The 17,694-nt window shown below is 34.6% G+C and overlaps 1 protein-coding gene across 11 annotated transcripts in view; it reads right to left on the bottom strand.

Annotated features, from left to right (window-relative positions):
- The window catches only part of LOC140675433 (uncharacterized protein CG43867), a 66,673-nt gene that overhangs the window by 1,334 nt on the left and 47,645 nt on the right, over positions 1-17,694 (bottom strand). For 6 of the 11 annotated variants that reach the window (XM_072909924.1, XM_072909930.1, XM_072909931.1 and 3 more), the window contains exons 3-18: positions 17,447-17,509; positions 10,028-10,195; positions 9,457-9,642; positions 9,072-9,289; positions 8,364-8,598; positions 7,949-8,120; positions 7,553-7,789; positions 6,680-6,971; positions 6,153-6,426; positions 5,362-5,751; positions 4,678-4,896; positions 2,003-2,295; positions 1,101-1,434; positions 620-859; positions 338-474; positions 106-235 (exon numbers count right to left, since the gene is read on the bottom strand). In XM_072909924.1, the coding sequence (XP_072766025.1) occupies positions 106-235; positions 338-474; positions 620-859; positions 1,101-1,434; positions 2,003-2,295; positions 4,678-4,896; positions 5,362-5,751; positions 6,153-6,426; positions 6,680-6,971; positions 7,553-7,789; positions 7,949-8,120; positions 8,364-8,598; positions 9,072-9,289; positions 9,457-9,642; positions 10,028-10,195; positions 17,447-17,509 (3,588 nt within the window). The remainder of the gene's footprint in view (positions 1-105; positions 236-337; positions 475-619; positions 860-1,100; positions 1,435-2,002; positions 2,296-4,677; positions 4,897-5,361; positions 5,752-6,152; positions 6,427-6,679; positions 6,972-7,552; positions 7,790-7,948; positions 8,121-8,363; positions 8,599-9,071; positions 9,290-9,456; positions 9,643-10,027; positions 10,196-17,446; positions 17,510-17,694) is intronic. The other 5 variants (XM_072909925.1, XM_072909928.1, XM_072909926.1 and 2 more) reach the window with 5 other exon arrangements.

Raw genomic sequence — 17,694 nt, 5'->3', positions numbered from 1 at the left:
TACATACATATGTAATTAAATATTCTATTATTATTATATATGTATACTGTATAAAAATTATTTCGTTCCTATACTTATGTAATATGTGCAACAGCCTCATTGTACCTTTGCTTGGTACAGGGTAGCTCCAAAAAAAGGCCACTTTCTGGTACATGTGAGATATATACGAACGCAATCCAATACGCTACGCCCTTTCAAACCGATCCATTTTTCCTGCAATTTCTCCTGCAATTCCCTGACAGAAGAAAATAATCGGGTGAAGGTTACAATATAAAAAATACACAATACGCTATTTAAATAAATGTTGAATAATTTAGTTGAATTATTGATTATTCACCTTAACTGATCGGTGGTAATGTTGGTTCGATAACGTATCGGATAAAATTTATCCAAAGCTTGGAGTACGAGATGATGCGGATTGCTTCCGGGACCACTGCCACGTGCTTTGTCGTTGTTATACTCTCCGAAATCAATCTATGAAATTAATTGATTAAATGAGATCGAAGTAATGAATTGATTAAATTATCTTACAATCAGTATAAAAAGTATATTTATGATTACTTGAAATTTAATATAAAATGTATCTCATGCATAAATCATGCATATAATATAATCGCACCTGCGCCATTAACGATGCCAATTCGAAGGCGAGTTCGCGATTTAATGGAAACTTTCCTTGTACAACTTGTTGATTCACTTGATAACACAATAAGAGCCTCTCCTTGTCTGTTTCCATTTTAGCAGCTTGCCGCCAGTAGCAACGCGATTTGTACGTCAATTGTATCACTCTGGTATTTTCGAATTTTCCCGAGCCCTTCTCTCGTAATGCGGTCTCCCATTTTGAGATAATATCACACAGCTAAAACATATATAAGTTTGAATGTTAAAGATTCACCAAAGCAGTATTAATTAAAAAAACTGCATAACATTTTTAATTTTTTTACAGCTTCAATTAGAAAAAGCTAAAATACAAATTTAATCCTATATATATGAATTATTCCAGAAACACAAAATTATATATACTATATATTTTTACAAATATGATAAGAATAATTCAAAATTTTATTTCATCATTTATTTCAGTTTCAATTTTTACAAACCTTCGCTTGCAGGTCGATGAAATGTTCGAGATCTTTTTCGATCGGATCATCGCTGAATAGGGTGAAGCCAGATTGATGAACGTCTCTGCAGCCGATTTCCTGATTGAGAGTGTTGAGAAATTCTTCTATCGTTGTACTACCGTCGAAGCTTACGACTTGATACGTGCCATTGAGAAAGTGAACTGGTATGGCATGCGGCAATGAATGATGGTACGGATTCTTCATTAGTATTGACAGCACTTCCATCCTCGAGGGTTTCACCTCTCTACCACCGTTCTGCAACGTTCTCTCCAAGGCTCGCTCGCAGTAAGCCGCATATTTGCCGCATTCCGTTCTAATGTAATGCATAACGTAAAATAATATGATACAGAATGTAAAACAGTGTTAAACGAGCATTATAATTGAATCGGTCATTGCAGAAGAGATGAATTTTTAGAACTTTTTAGACTATTCTTGTAATATATAATTTGTTAAAGTGACTTTTCTATTTATCGAGAAAAAAATTTATACCATTAAAATAGTCTTAGCAATGTACAAATTTCGACAATTTTCGCGTGTGATCTTAAAGTCTCTAAATACATATTTACACAGAAAAGAATGGAAGGAAAGACTTATGTAAAAATGGACAAAAATATATCGACATTCTTAAAATTAACGAGTCCAGTAAAAATTCTGTCTCATATCTCAAGCATTCAAAATTATGAAGATGACGGCCTTAAAGCTGCCTTCCTTATTCAATTTACAATATTGAAAGTTTATGTGAAATCTTCATTTCTTCATATTTATCTTCATATTCAAAACATAATAAAATAGGCAAAAACTCTCTTTGCTTTCCTGAAAGATTTCTCTTCGTATCTTTCTTCGCAATGATCGAACCGCTCCTTGGATCAGCTCTCACTCACTTGCTGTCGGCGTTTCTCTGCAGGTGCAGTTTCAGGTACCACAGTAGCCGATTGTTCCTGGGTAGAAAGAGAGATACGGCAAGCGCCAGGAGCTGCCATCCCTGGATAAGCACGTACTGGGCGGGATTAGTTTTGCAATCCAAGATAGTGGAGGTCGAGTGGCCCTGCGTGAGCGGAGGACTGTGAGAAGTCGAGGCCGTTGATTGTGCGTCCGCATTTTCACCGCTGCCATTTGCCGCGGGACTTTGCGTATCGCAGGTGAAGAGCGATTGCGTGGCGCAGAGGAGGAGCTGCTGCAATGGTATGCTGGCATACTACTACGTCCCTGAATATTATATATATTCAGCCAATCCTATAGCTTACTATTCTTTTTTTTTCGTCCTCGTCAAAAGGTAAACGCGTTAACGTTTTACTTGCATGATTACGATTGCAAAACAATGGCAATTGATCTCGATATTACATCATGTTATTTTACTTAACTTTTTTCTTTTTATATGTATCTGTTATATGTGTATATCAGTTTTACTGTTTTATTATTTTGTAAATGGATATTCATTCTCCACGTGTGCACGATTTATACGCGTGTATATTTTGCGAAAAATTGACGGATTAAAAGAAACTGAGAGATATTAATTCTCTGCCAAAGTGAATTTTTATTCTTCAGAAAAAGCGAGGATTAGTTCGAAAATGCTTAGCTTCCTATTTCTTTTTTTTCACTTTTATCGCGTATTAGCATTTTTTAAAAATTAATATTTAACAAGCACAAGCACACCATATTAAACAAATAATCTTTTTAAGTAAAATATTTGGTGCAACAGTGCCTTTCAAGAACTTGAAAAAATTAATTTAAATTTAATTTTCTCAAATTCTCTATTAAGATGAACTTTTTTTAATTTTTCTTTCGTGTAATAAAATATAGTAATACGTTTTAAGTGCATGTGGAATAGAAAAAAATTGCTTTGTGATTAATTCTTGACTTTTCTTGCAGAAATTATTTATGCTCACTAATAAAGAACCAACTGTAGTAAGTAGAAAGAAAAAATTCGAGATTACTTTTTTAATATAAAAATTAAACTTCATAATTTTAGAGAATGAGAATCTCGGTTAATTTCCCTGAATATACTGATTTTTATTGATACAAAAAGGAAATAGATTTTATTTAAATTAATCATATTTCGGTTAGTAAATAAGCACGAGAAATCGAAATTTCAACGCACAACGTGTTAATTGAATAAAACGCGTATAAACTCGGTATAAACCCTCAAAATCGTAAGAAGAATGTGAATGAGAAAAGCTCTTATGCTTTTAGGCCACGTGAATCAACCGCACCAGCTGTAAAGCGTTGCGTTTACATTTATTGACGTTATATGAGACGAGTGAGGCACTTTTCCCATAATTTTGCGATGCAATATTCGTGACAATATATCCATGTACTATGCGTTTTTTTCAGTAATTTTGGGCAAAAGGATAAATATAAAAGAAGAGAGAGGAAAAGAGAGAGGAAAAGAGAGAGGAAAAAGAGAGGAAAGATAGAGAGAAAAAGGAAGAGAAAAATTGATACAATATAAAAATCTAAAAGATATTTTATAAGATGTCTAAAGGACATTTTTTTTTAATTTGAAGTGCTTTTTAGACATCTTTATGTCTTTACAACATCTCTTAGATATTCATATTATTTAGAGAGAGAAGGGGGAGGAGAGAAGGTGAGAACAGGAAGGTAATGGATTACAAATTTCACTTGTTAGAATAATCTATTTCATTGATAAGAATCTAAATTTATAAAATCTTTAAGCAGCATTCAAACAGAGAATATCCAAGTAACTATTGCAACTATTGCAAAAAGGAACTCATGAAAAATTGGAAAAAAAAGGAATCTAAAAATGTTTTTCTGTGTGTGTCCTCATGTACACCAACATACCATTCTGCAAGTGTGCGTGTGGCGCGAAACGTATTTTGACGGATCTCATATTCACAGGAAGTGAGTAACAATTACTGTCTGTACTTTATAACGTACTTAAGGATTAACAGAGATGATTGATAAACATCTATATCGATTATATCATGATAATCGTCGAAATATGTTCGGCTCACATGATGGACGTTAGGGTAATTTTTGATCGGGTATGATGTATAAATATTAAAGTATATGATAAAAATTAAACGGAAAAACTTAACACCATCGTGATATATAACAGAATTGATAAATGCATGCGATTTTATATAAAGTGAGAGCTTAAGAGACAGCACACTTAAAGCGGCAAATGAGAATTAAATGTGTTGAATGATTGTTAAAATTAAAAATAGTCATTAAACTTGGTCAAGTATTATTACTGCGGCGACAGAGCGGATATATTTTTGTAATTTAAATATTATCGGGTGCCATTCTTACAGTCAGATAATTCATTCTGCTAAACCATTACTCGTCATTTTTTACATCCAAAAGAATTACTCATAATACTTGACTAAGCATATTCAATGTACCATTTTCCGCGTTGAAAGAAATATCGTTCTCGAATGAATATGATACCGTCATCGGAACGTGAAATGATGTATGAGATAGTATAGATGAGATCCATCCAAGTTTTGATAAACGAATGATCGATGGGTATTGCTCTAACTTTAAAAAATGGTACAGGATGGTTGAGTGTTTTTGTTAAACAATAAGCAGGACTTACAACGCGCGCAGTACCCAGTGACACAAGTCTGGCGGCCTTTTTTACCTGTACGCCCAGACGATGTTGCGTGTGACGACTTGTCTGCTTTACCAGTGCACATATAAATTCAGATTGAAGTTCAGGCTGATCTAGGCATTGTTGCAACGCGTTTTGCGCTAGAACCACATGGTAGTCGATACCTGCTTGCTCTACTGCCACCGACATAAATAGTTGACAGGCCTGTGACGATTAGAAATGTGTAAGATTATTAATAATACGTCAGGCTTGTTCCCTTCAGCTACATCTTTTACATTTTTCTACGTTAATGATAAAATCAATATATATTGAAATTATAAAAGAGAAGAAAAGAACTGAAAGATTTTAAAAACTATAGTTAAAAAGAACAGATCTTATATATTATATTTACAGAATATTACTAATAATTAAAGTAATCAAATTATGTGTTACCTGAAAATTAAAAATTTATATAAATTTCATAAAATTATTAAATTGAAATAAATATATCCACATTTCGAGAATAAAAAATATATAGAAATTGTAGCTCTACAAGCATAATAAAACTGTAAACGTTACATAAACATTGAAAACAATTAAAATTTTCATTATTCTATTATGCAAAAAATACTTAGCATAAAATGCAAATAAAATAATTATGAAAGAATCGATATAAAGCCTCGTGTTAACCTTGAAGAGCTTTATGGCTTCGGTTTGCAGGGATTCGGAAGTCAGGCTGGTTAGCGGACTAGTGATGCTCTCTTTCGTGTGCAACAGTAGTGGATGCCGCCATAGAACGCAACTGGGATCACCATCGGTTTCCATTAGTCTCTGCACCAGTTGCTCGTACTGTGTACCCGCGCTCGGTCCCCCGCCAGACACTACCGTCAAATGATAGAGCCAGTTATCCTTATCTTGTTTATGCGGCATCAGTAGATATGTCGGACCCTGATGCGTTGGAAAGATGCCGATCGTCCTCTCATGTGGGCATTCGGCGTCTCTCTCTTCGCTGTCGCTGTCCGACACGTGTTCCACCTCCTCTACTCGAGCGTCCCTCATGTTAATTTGGCCGATAGGATTCTAAAATCGTCAAAAATAGATTGAATATAAATGCGAAATAACAATATAATAATAAGTGTGTTCATAAAACACAACTATGCCACTGTTATCGAATAAGCAAATTCATCAAAAAAAGTGATCAGTTAATAATTTCATGTAATAATATAATCTTAATAATATATATAAATAAATATATAAATTAGTACAATAGTTTGTACGAAAATACATTCTATATATTTTAATTAATTGCTAATATGCAAAAATAGTTAATAGCATTTATTTGTTAAACGTGTCAAGATGCGTAATCGTTGATTTTAATTCAAATGAATTCAGTAATTATTTGTTCAATATTATGGCCGTTCATTACAGTTATTGTATTTTTCGAATGCATCTTAAAACAATATATACTAGGATATACTCACCGTATCGCTGGGGCATTTAAAGTAAAGGAACATCTTGCCAATGAGAACACACCAACATTTTTTTGCATGGCCATTTTTCACTTTTGTTAACCAGCCTTGTATCGTTGGCTTGTTGTCTTCTTTACTAAGCAAGAGTTTCGTTGCGTTTCGCCTTTGCACATTCTGGAGCACCCTTATCCAGTCCTCCATCGTAGCAATACAATCCGCAGTCAAATAATATGTTTTTTTACCAGTGGCTATTTCAAAAGTAGCCGCACCTTCAGCTCTGTTGATCCTGAAAAATACACGAAAATATATGGAACTGCTTCTACGTGTTTCTAATAAGAATTAAAATTAAATATATTAAAACGTAATATTAAATATATTCAAATTAAAAATTAAATCTATTTAAATATATATTTAAAGTCTAAGAATCTGTGATGTGTATATTTTTTCCATATGTTATGAATTGTCCTCTTAAATTTATTTTTCTATTAAAGTAGTTTGTGAACCAATTTAAAATTCTATCTTAGATTACATATAAATACCTGCACACTTCATCCAAGATTATTTGGCCTTGTGGTTTCCGATTAACATCATTCTGACTCTTCCAATACGTCAACACACCATTTTTCAACACAAACCATCGTTTTCGCCAAGTTTTTAATTTGCCACCCAGTTTTGCCAGATGACCCGTCTTCTCTAGCGATTCCTGTCTCTTTGGACTTTCACCAGAAACGCGCATCAACAAGCTAGGCATACTGGATTCTAAAGATGTCGAACTAAGTGCGTCGGGAGGTATCGCATAATCTTCAGACAATCCTGACTCGAGAGAAGTATCTGCAAGTAAAACAAACTTAAAGTTGTTGAGTGTCAAATATTTTGTGCGCACAACTGAATATTCTCTCTTTTTGATGCTTGATTAATAATTTATCTCCTTTTAAAAAGAAAATCAATTATTAATTAAAACTTATCTTCTCGATAGAAATAATTATAAACATTCATCAACGTGCAAACAACATTATTTCGTTATAATTTCTTTTAATACAAAACATTTTCTCTCACTTTGAATTTTTCTCTCATTTTGAAAATAAATAAAATAGTCTTAAAAGTCAATTAATTTATCTGTCTTTAAAAGGGAAAAGAAATTATTAATTAATACTTTTTCTTCCCGATAAAAATAATAATTATAAATATTCATCAAAATGCAAACAATATTATTTCATTGTTTCTTTTAATACAAAGAATTTTCTTTTATTTCAAACATTTTTATCTTATTTTAAAAATAAATGAAATAGTTTTAAAAAATGTCTTACAAACGTTGGAGCCTTCATCGCTATATATAAGCGATAAAATATTAAGGCTATTTATCTTATCATTAAATAGATGTATAGAAGCAAAATTATATTAATCAAACTCACCACGTTTTACACTTTTACTAGGAGATCCGCTAGAACTTCTTTTCGCAGGGCTCAGACTACTGGTGGTCTTGATACTTTTTGAAGGACTGCTCCCGCTACCAAGAGAGGAATCCGTATTGTCGGACGAACTATTGGTAATTCTGGTATTGGTCTCGGTTTGATTCGGATGTTCCTCGCCATCCGAACTATCGTCGGAGCTGTCGCCGAAAGGCATGGATCTGATTTGACTGGCACGTCCTGAAAAATATGATGACAAATGTAAATTTATACAAATCGTATTATAAAATCAAGTATTAATTAAATTATTAAGTGCAATTTTTGTCTAGTCACTTAAAATTTTCTGTATATTTATCTTTTTATGCTAACACGAAAAAATTAAGTATCTTTATAATCTACCTTTGACCGTGGCATATACTGGAACAGAAATATCGCAATAGCCTTGAGAGTTGTGTGCCGTCAAGTTGTGTCCCGTGGCTTGAGAATGTTTCGACGAACTCGTGTTGGTCATCGTGGAAGGTGCCGACTCCTCGTTTGTCGGTGGACCGATGCCAAGGCCACCGTCTGCTACCTATAAACGATCACCGAGATTGTTAGAGAATGAAAAAAAGAAAAAGAAACATCTATTTCAGAATTAGATTAACTACACAAATTTATCAAATTAATTAAATTAACAAATTTATTAAATAAAAATCGTGATTTGTACAAAAAGAATTTATCTTCCCAGATTTTAATTAATATAATGTACTTTACACAATTTTCGCTACATACGATGTATGTCTTTGGAGGACCGAGATAATTATGTCGTCGCTACCTGATATATTTTCGCCTCCCAGCTGGGAAACCTATGCAACGGCGGGGTCGGCGGACGAGGGGCTTGCCCGCTTCCCTGCAGCCAGTTCATACCCTCTCGACTGGGCGTGTATATCTCAGCGTAGTCGTGCACCGCTTCCGAGCTTCCGCTGTCTCTGCTCGCTTCCGAAACTCCGGACATATTCGGCAGCATCACTAGATTCTCCACCGCCGCGGCTAATTCCTCGGACAGCAGACTAAGAAAGGATAGAGAGAAGCGGCAAGTATAAAGCACAGAATCAATTTAATTGCTCTCTGTACGGTGTATTACGTGTGCGCGTGGCTTATTAAAATGCATTAATGTCTATTAAATGAGGGATCTAACAAATAAATTTAATTCAAACTTGAAAGAGAGACTAAGTGTACGTGTAATAAAAAAAATGTCATAAAAATATAAAAAATATAATAAATTTATGAGAGATAAATAAGTGATAACAAAAATATAATAAGAGGAGGGTCGATGGATCCCCTCAGGAAGTCCCAGGACGTTACAGGGTACCACATTTCGAAAACTCGGGCGCCGCTATTACGTCGTGAGGCCTCCCAAGGAGAATTGAGAGTCGAATATATTTAGTATGTTTGTAAGAGTAAAAAGGCTTTTAGCTTCGTATCGCGAAGCGTTTCGTTTCGCGCGAATGAATGATGTTACAAGACGAAGAGGAAGCTTTACCTCGAATCCATATTGCTGGGGGCGACTCCTCGTTGAATGGTGCCGCAAGCAGACAAATGTCTTCGGTGCTTCGTGCTCGTGCTTTGTGGTTCCGCCACGATATTCTGCACGCACTCTGGTACTGCCTGCGGTGTACCTTCTAGGCTTTCCGATCGTCTACGATCGATACGTAAGGTGGGATCCACTTCCAGGGATAGCGAAGCTCTCGTTGTTGGTGCCTGTTTACCAAATTTTTCATTAAAAAACTATTTCGTCTCCCCATCAAAGTTCCGTCAAATAAAGTAGACAATATAATTTTCCTTTGAGATAACGAATAAAGAAAATTAACTTGAAAATATATTAGAAATTAAAAACTAATATCGATATTAAAAAAGAAAAAACTTACGGGCGGTTTTAGTCCGATATTGGTTATATGATTGCGCAACAATTCAAGCTGCTGGTTGCATTTATTATTTTGTTCTCTCAGGTGTTGATTCTGTTGTTCTAGTTCTCTCAACTTATTAGTGACCCATTCCTTTATCCTTGCTGCTTTCGCCTCTACTTGCCTAGCGTCTTGCAGCCGTAACTGCCTCTGTGAATGAACAATGATAACTGCTCGATAAAATGACACAGCCTGATATTACTCATTCGAGCAATCGTCTGATATCTCAAGAAATTACAGATAATCTAGTTTAAGTAGAGAAATCACTGAATTATCTTTAAATAACGAAGGAAATAATTTACAGATATAAATAGTAATTATTAAAGAAATATGATCGCATCAGGTGATTATTTATTTGTAAATGAGTAAATAAAACTATTTTGTCAAATCAATCAGTCAAGTTTCGTGATAATCACAATTGCAGAAGAGTACTTGATGGCTTAAGTTGAAAAGATGAATTTAAAATACTTTTGTTATGTTTAAATTATTCGAAAAATACATAGATTTTTCTGAGACTATAAAAACTTTGCTTTACCTGTTCTTCGACTTGAGTCTCTAACTTCGATATGCAGGCGCAATGGACATCCTCGAGCTTGTCATTCTGCGTACCGGAGGTCGACGGTAGCGAATGCGGTGGAGAACCAACTCCGGATGTGCTCAGGCAATATTCACCCTTCACCAGCCGCTCCTCCATCATCCGTACCTAAAAGCAAATAGTGGAGAATAAGCGAGAATTCAATGCTTTATCGCGTTATGCTTCTTAACGACTTGTGAGTTCAGTTTATGGACGTGCATAATATTATCGACATAGGATGTTTCATGAACCCCAGCGAGCCATCTTTCATCTTTTCTTAGTGAAAATATCCAGGGATATCACAATTGGGACGTCACTTTTCCATATTTTTCAAATCATAAATCTAACAATCAAGTAAAGAATAAAGTTACCTGGTTGCACTTTTGAAACTTAGAATTTATGAAAAAAAATTTTCAATTTCAGTTTTATCATTGGACTTTATTTGATTATTAGAGATGATAATTTTTATGTATACACACACACACACACACACACACACACAAATTTAGAAATTTGGATCTATATATGGGAATATTTCTAAAGATATTTTTTAATATTTATCGTTGTAACGTTACGTTTTCTCACCAATTTATCTAACTTATCTGCTAACAAATCATCTACAGAGAGAGAGAGAGAGTTCACATACTTTCGCTAGTTCTCTGTCCAACAATCTTCAAGAGCATCCGATCTTGCTAATAGAATAAGTATCATCGCCGCTAACAGAGTCCAACGAACCAGATAGTTGCCGGAGAATCTTGCTTGCTCGCAAATAATTGCGACTCAAAGACACTATATAATAGTTATCGGAGAATCTTGCTTAATCTCCCGAGAAGAGAATCGCAAATCAGAGATAGGAGTTATCTCTAAAAATCAAAGAATTATCACAGAAAACCGCTTGGTAGTGAACTAGAACCACTCAATAACGACTACGGAAAGTCAGTAAAAATAATAGATAGTCGCGGAGCAAGCGAAATCATAAGAAATATGTTACAGCAATGATAATATTAAACAATTATCAAGAAAATTCAAATGATTGCGAACTGAGGACACCAAAAACCCAGCAGTAGGTCGAATTAAATGGCAAATAATCGCGAGATCGTACGCCAAAATAACAGAAGCTCACAACGAATAAAGTCTGTGATAAACGAACGATTTTACCGGAAAAGCGCCAAACAAAATTCGCACGAGTGCGTACAATGCCACGTTGCATTTGCATGCGTTCTGTTGTAAAGAGAGAGAGAGAGAGAGAGAGAGAGAGAGAGAGAGAGAGAGAGAGAGAGGAGGGAAAGGGAGAGAGAGAGAGAGAGAGAGAGAGAGAGAGAGAGAGAGAGAGAGAGAGAGAGAGAGAGAGAGAGAGAGAGAGACAACTCGGTGCACGCCGAGGAAGGAACCCTTCCTGCAGCACGTACAGCCGTACGTACGTATAGCGTTTACACACGGGTATATATACGGTGAGCGTTTTGTCGAGAGCAGCTGTCAAAAATCGATATCGCGCGCGCCTTTAACGGCACGATGGAATAAACGCTACGCGAATGAACGAGCGAGAACGAGCGTCCAGGGCGACTAGCCGAGAGAGAAAGGGACTCGAGAGAAAATCAATACGAGGGAAATCCTCTCTCTTGCCGAATGTTTTCCCGGCATGTGCCTCGTCGTCGTCGTCGTCGTCGTCGTCGTCGTCGTCGTCGTCGTCGTCGTCGTGCATGTGCTACCCCGACTTATATCGATCTCTTTTCCCGTCTCTTTTTCGCGCAACCCCCCGGTTTTCTCGCACGCGTTTTCTCGTCCTTTCGCACGTCGTCTTTGCGGTGGTGACGTCACGCGTTCAACTAGTAAAAGGGAATCAGAGTTCTATCCTGGCGAAATAATACTTCGTTTTCTAATTACATTTTTTTCTACGCTTTCGAGTGCTAAAAATAGTGCTGAATGTATACAGGATGTCTTGTCTTGATAGCTATTGCTATTTGATTAACGACGAATTCGGGGTCATTGGATGAATAATATATTGAGAACGATGATTCATCCTAATTTTTCAAGTTTTTAAACTTTACTAATTTTTTTATTATATATGTATATACATTTATAAAAAAATTTAATTTTATATATTATATATAATTTTTATTATATATAAATTCTTTTTCTTTCTCTCTATCTCATATGTATAAAATTTCATATTATGTAATAAATTTACTTGTACGCACTTTACGTTCCACAAAATTATATTTAAGTATATAATACAAATAAAAATCATTTAATTATTAATTTTTATAAAAGAAATATTCTATATACATAATTATTATATAATAAAATTATATTTTAAATAAAATATAATATAAAAGCTAATAATTTGAAATAAAATAAATATATATAAAATCTCTACATTTGAGCTCTATGTTATTTCTTCGATTAAATCATCAGTTCTTCTATCGTCATCATAATATCTTACCCCGATTAGACGCTGCCATGGTGGACGATTTTTTAATTTCTGCTCTAATTTCTTTTCTTATACCTGCGATTCGTCAGACGATATTTCTCAGTCACAGTAAAAATATAAGTCCTTCGGTACGAATCGCGAATAAAAATTTCAAATAAAAAAGAACAGTAACAAAAATGATACGACAAATTTCGCGGATAAACACACGTGCACAGAGAGTCTGAGACTCGTCCATTCGCTGATGAAGATCGCGCTGAACTGAAGCGCGCGAAACGAACAAACACCGAAGGGTACATAAACTGCGGGGGTTTTCTAGAGGCGATGAGTCACGTTGGCTCATAGCCAATGGGAGAATTTGCGGATGGTACTCGTATGCATACACTCACGCCGCACAACCACCGTGGGTCAAGCCGATGACCCTGAGAGGCTAAGCGAACTCATTCCCTAAAGCATCTTGTAATAACGATAATCCGAAAAAAAGCTGCAAGGATAGGAGATATCGAGAAAAATGAATTTTCCAAATTAAAGGAAAATTAATAAAATTTATAGAATTATTTACAGAGGCAATCCGATAAAATATATAGAAAAATATTTGCTTTTAATCACCTAAACTTTCACATTGGCTGTTTTAGAAGAGAGGAACCAAGAGCATAGAAGAACAACTTAGAACAGACTTTAATCGTGAGTGTTCCTCTCTTTTGGTCTTGGGAGAAACGTCTTGAAATTTATCGATTTGCTCCACTTGTTTCTCGTTAGCGCAGGCTTACAGAAAGAAAATGTAAAAGAGGATGAGAATGACGCTCTTTAACTATAGATGAAGTTGAAATCAGTCGTGTTTGAATATTCGACATAATATACAGAATGTATGAATCATCTGATTCCATTATTCAGAATAATATTTGTGACTCTTGTTCACATATAATTTTACAAACTATTTTACATATATATAAGACAAAAACTGTAAATGTTAAATTTTATTTTAGATGTACGCGCCCGTGTGCATGCGAGCGTATCAATCGTATAAATTTTGAATTATAAATCTAATTAGTTGAGAAAATTATTTTGTTTAATCTAGATTACAATCTAATATTTTAAAATTAATGTTCATTTATTTCACTTTCAGATTATTGATGACGAGATGAGAAGCAGTTAACAAAGCGCAGACGAGAAATAGATACTGATTTTTTTTGTTGCATCCCGACGCGACGACGCTTAGTGCCGCAATAAAACCACTGACACACAAGCGTCTCGGCGCAAAGATACCCATGACACACGACAAGACTGTCGTGTATTTTATAACGAACCGCTTGTAGATTCTCTTTCTCCCTCTCTCTCTCTCACTACTTAAACACTCTAAAATCACGTTGTATAAAGGTTTATGAAATACGTTATAATATGTATATGAAATACGTTATAATATGTATATGTACGTATTATGTGGAGAGTATTGGTCAATATTCCCCTATTTGACAAATATTGATTCACTGTGCCACGTAATTTCCCATGAAATATGTATGAATATGAACATTGAAAGCACCTGCTACAATAATCGACAAAAGTATTATTCTATGTCGGAGGAAAAATGTTTACAATACATTATTTTTCAAAGAACTTTTCTCTCTCTCTCTCTCTCTCTCTCTCTTATATGCATTTTTTTCACAATTTTATTCCAGTATATAAATTTAATGCATACTAGCGGGTTGCAGTATATAAATTTAATGTACTTTTTCACGGTGTAAAAAAATGTATTGATATGAAAATGACTATATTTTGGATAACAAGTTTGTATTATTTTAAGATGAGAAAATTCTTTGTCTTAACCTTTATTTATTTGACGAATATGATAGACCAACTCAACGATTCGCAAGATAGAGTAGAGACTCTGAAAGACACGCAGGTTGCGAAGAGACGAAGACTGCATCCTCGTTTTATTTAATGCACGTCGGCGGGAAGTGAGGATTACTCATATACTGGCCGTAAGCCAATTCTACACGAGACGCGACTCATTAAGCCACAACCAATATATCTCGTTCAAGCGCCGCTCGTTGTAACCCATGATACAGCGTGATAAGACTTGTCGTTTCTTTTTCGTGTTAATATTACTACAATATATTTCTGGATGCTAATGTTCGAAAGCGTATATATTTTAAAGAACGCGATTGTAAAGTCGCATTCTTCGCAGAATAATTAATTTAGATGATGTAAATATAGAATATAGTACGCAGGTTATCGTAAATAAACGCGGAAAATATTTTCGTGTGCATCCGCATCACACCAAAATCTCTTGTCATAATAAATCATTAAAAGCGTATCAATCTCAACTTCTACTGTAATTTTTATTAATTTCGATTGAATAGAAAAATGTACACGTTACACGTCAATCTTCGTATTTTTATTGCCGTTAATAAACACGGGGATTATTTTCGTGAAATTTTACATGCTATGAAAATTTAAATTTAACGAAATTGTATTGGTTTATTGTATCGATATCATCAGTTCAATTTTCACGAAATCTAATATCCTTGTAATTAAATCAGTTTTAACCCCTGCTAAAATTATAATCGATTTTATTTTCGACATTGTGGGTACCTAATTGGATTCACTTCGGCCGTCGCAATTTCATTGGTGTCCTGGATAAATATACGAAGATCACTTTCGCGCGTGTTACAAAATTCGACGGAAATTCGAGTTGTCGAAATTATCTCGGTTCCATCGCAATCGCATTAATTACCTTTCATTGATGTCACCTGCTGTGAGCCATAGTTCCTCGCGCACGGGAACAAGAACCCGAGTACGACGACCTCGACCTTCGACAGACGTGGACGGACACACGACGGATCCGGCGCGGTCGTTCAACAAATGGACGATGATTCGTTTTTGACAGACCGAGGAGCCGATTGTCACAGGGGTGACGATATCCGGGCGATTCACCGTCGCGGATGCACGTGGCTTCGCGAGTGTCAATTTCGGGGTCATAACAAAACGACGACTTGGCCGGCCGGTCGCACGGCCATCTTGCTACTCTCCCTTATCAGTCTATCTTACTCTCTCTCTCTCTCTCTCTCTCTCTCTCTCTCTTCCTCTCTTTTTCCCCTCTCACTCGTCCTCTCTTTCGCACTTTCACCCTTTCTCTCTTTCCTTCTCTCTTTGAAATACCGACGCATACCGACAGACACCGACGCATCTGCAGTAAATCGATATCTCGCCCTTCCCGAGGCGATACCGGTAACAAAGCTACCTCGTTTACCCATTTTTTATGGATTTTAATTAACAGAATAGGGGAAGAAGGTCAATTTTATTGGGTTGCCGTAACAGAATCCGTTCTGTTTGCCAATTAAAGTTAGAAATGTAATTACGCGCGCGCATACAGTTTCGAGAAATAATTTCCTTCAATCGAAATTAGTCATTTTAATATAATTTTTAAAACACTAAAAACATGTAACTTTATTTAGAAACAGTTTTAATTTTTTTCGATTTATTATTTTTCGCTGCTTGTTATTTTGTTTGTGTTACGTTCTATTTCGCACAATATGAAATTTTTGTATAAATTTAATAGGTCACAGTCTTTCTGGTATTCGCGAAATACTAATTTTGCAATTAATTAAGAACAAAAGTTTTGAATTTTAAAATTGCAAACATCCACAAAAATTTAATATTGAAAACTTTCAAGTTATACTCGTGTAAGATTGATTGAATAGAAACAAATTCATTGATGCGTAGCTCAAGATTAATACCAATTTGATGTGACTCATAATTACATGATAAAGAACAAAAACTGTCAGCACAAAAAAGCAATTATTTCGAAACTTATATGATTATAATAAATATTTTTTATCTATAAATTAAATATATTTCAAATAAATTTCGACAAGACATAAAAAGATCAATTCATTGAAAAGTTAAAAAACATTGAAACACCGAGAATGAGAATAATTCAAGGCTTGTTGATATTGATAATGTAATAGAAAAAAAAGAGGATAAATCTTTTAAATCTATTTAAAAAATGTGAGATAATTTTCTCTTATAATTGTTTGTCTTAAAATAATCGAAAATAAGTAAAAAAGATTATAGATCTTGATTTTCAGCTGACATTCATGTAATAGATTTTACACATTTTTTTTTCTTATCACACGTGACCACGTTATCCAGAGATAACTTTATTTTTCTCAATCTTCCTTGTTTTTTATGTGAAATACGTCCAAATTTTACACATTTTTCTATAATTTTCTACATAAGTTTTTAAATGCAATTTATATTAATCACTGATTTTTTTATCATGAAACTATATACGGAATATAAAAGAGTGATTATTATAATCTTTTTATATTAATTTATGAGATATAGTATTATATAATATTATTTTTTTTTAAATCTGGCAATATACATTTTCACATCATCGTTATACAGATATATTGTCAGTAAAATTGTAAAAATTTCGCAACTCGCATTGCCTCCGGCTGATAAATCGGGATTTGTAGGGTGCACGGAGGGGTATTTTGGTGGCTTTCTGTCGGTAAAGCTAGATGATACGAGGGTAAGAAACATACAGGGTCGTAGAAACAGATCGACTTGTCGTCGGTAAAAGAACACCGTGCCAGTATACGGTATAGAACAGGGGTAAACAACCCTAAGTAAAGAACACGAGGGCTGGTAAAATGGAATTTATACAGGATACACCACGCAATCTGTCACGCACAATTAACTTCACTTTGATGGGGTAAAGATTATCTTGCACAAGAAAAAGTATATGCAATATGTGCGTGTGTTGCGCATACTTCTACATTTCATTAATTTAATACAGAATTTAAATAAGAAATAGAAATCCAGATGTTAAATTTAATAAAGTAAACCTCGGAGTTATATCATATACTTTTTGGGGGAATTAATATATTATACTTTATATATATATTTTTTCAATCTATAGAAATATCAGTACAATTTTTGCTTACCTTATCTTCAGCTTCATCCGCCCTGCCCTCTGCTTCCAGTACCCGCTGTTCGAGTTCCGAGAGCTGAAACAAAAAGCGGCATCATGTTAGTGATGCATCATTAATAGCACTTTATCCAAGATGAATGGCATTTTGAATAATCGCCTCAGCTTTTAACCATATTTAATTCTTCTCGATTTTACTCGTTACTTATTTTAAATCGTACATTACAATAATTGTAAGACATACATATGTGCCTTTCTCTTCTT

This window comes from Anoplolepis gracilipes, chromosome 17 (assembly GCF_047496725.1).
Source record: "Anoplolepis gracilipes chromosome 17, ASM4749672v1, whole genome shotgun sequence".
In the NCBI taxonomy this organism is placed as follows: Eukaryota; Metazoa; Arthropoda; class Insecta; order Hymenoptera; family Formicidae; genus Anoplolepis; species Anoplolepis gracilipes.
This window is presented reverse-complemented; position numbering and strand designations above follow the sequence as displayed.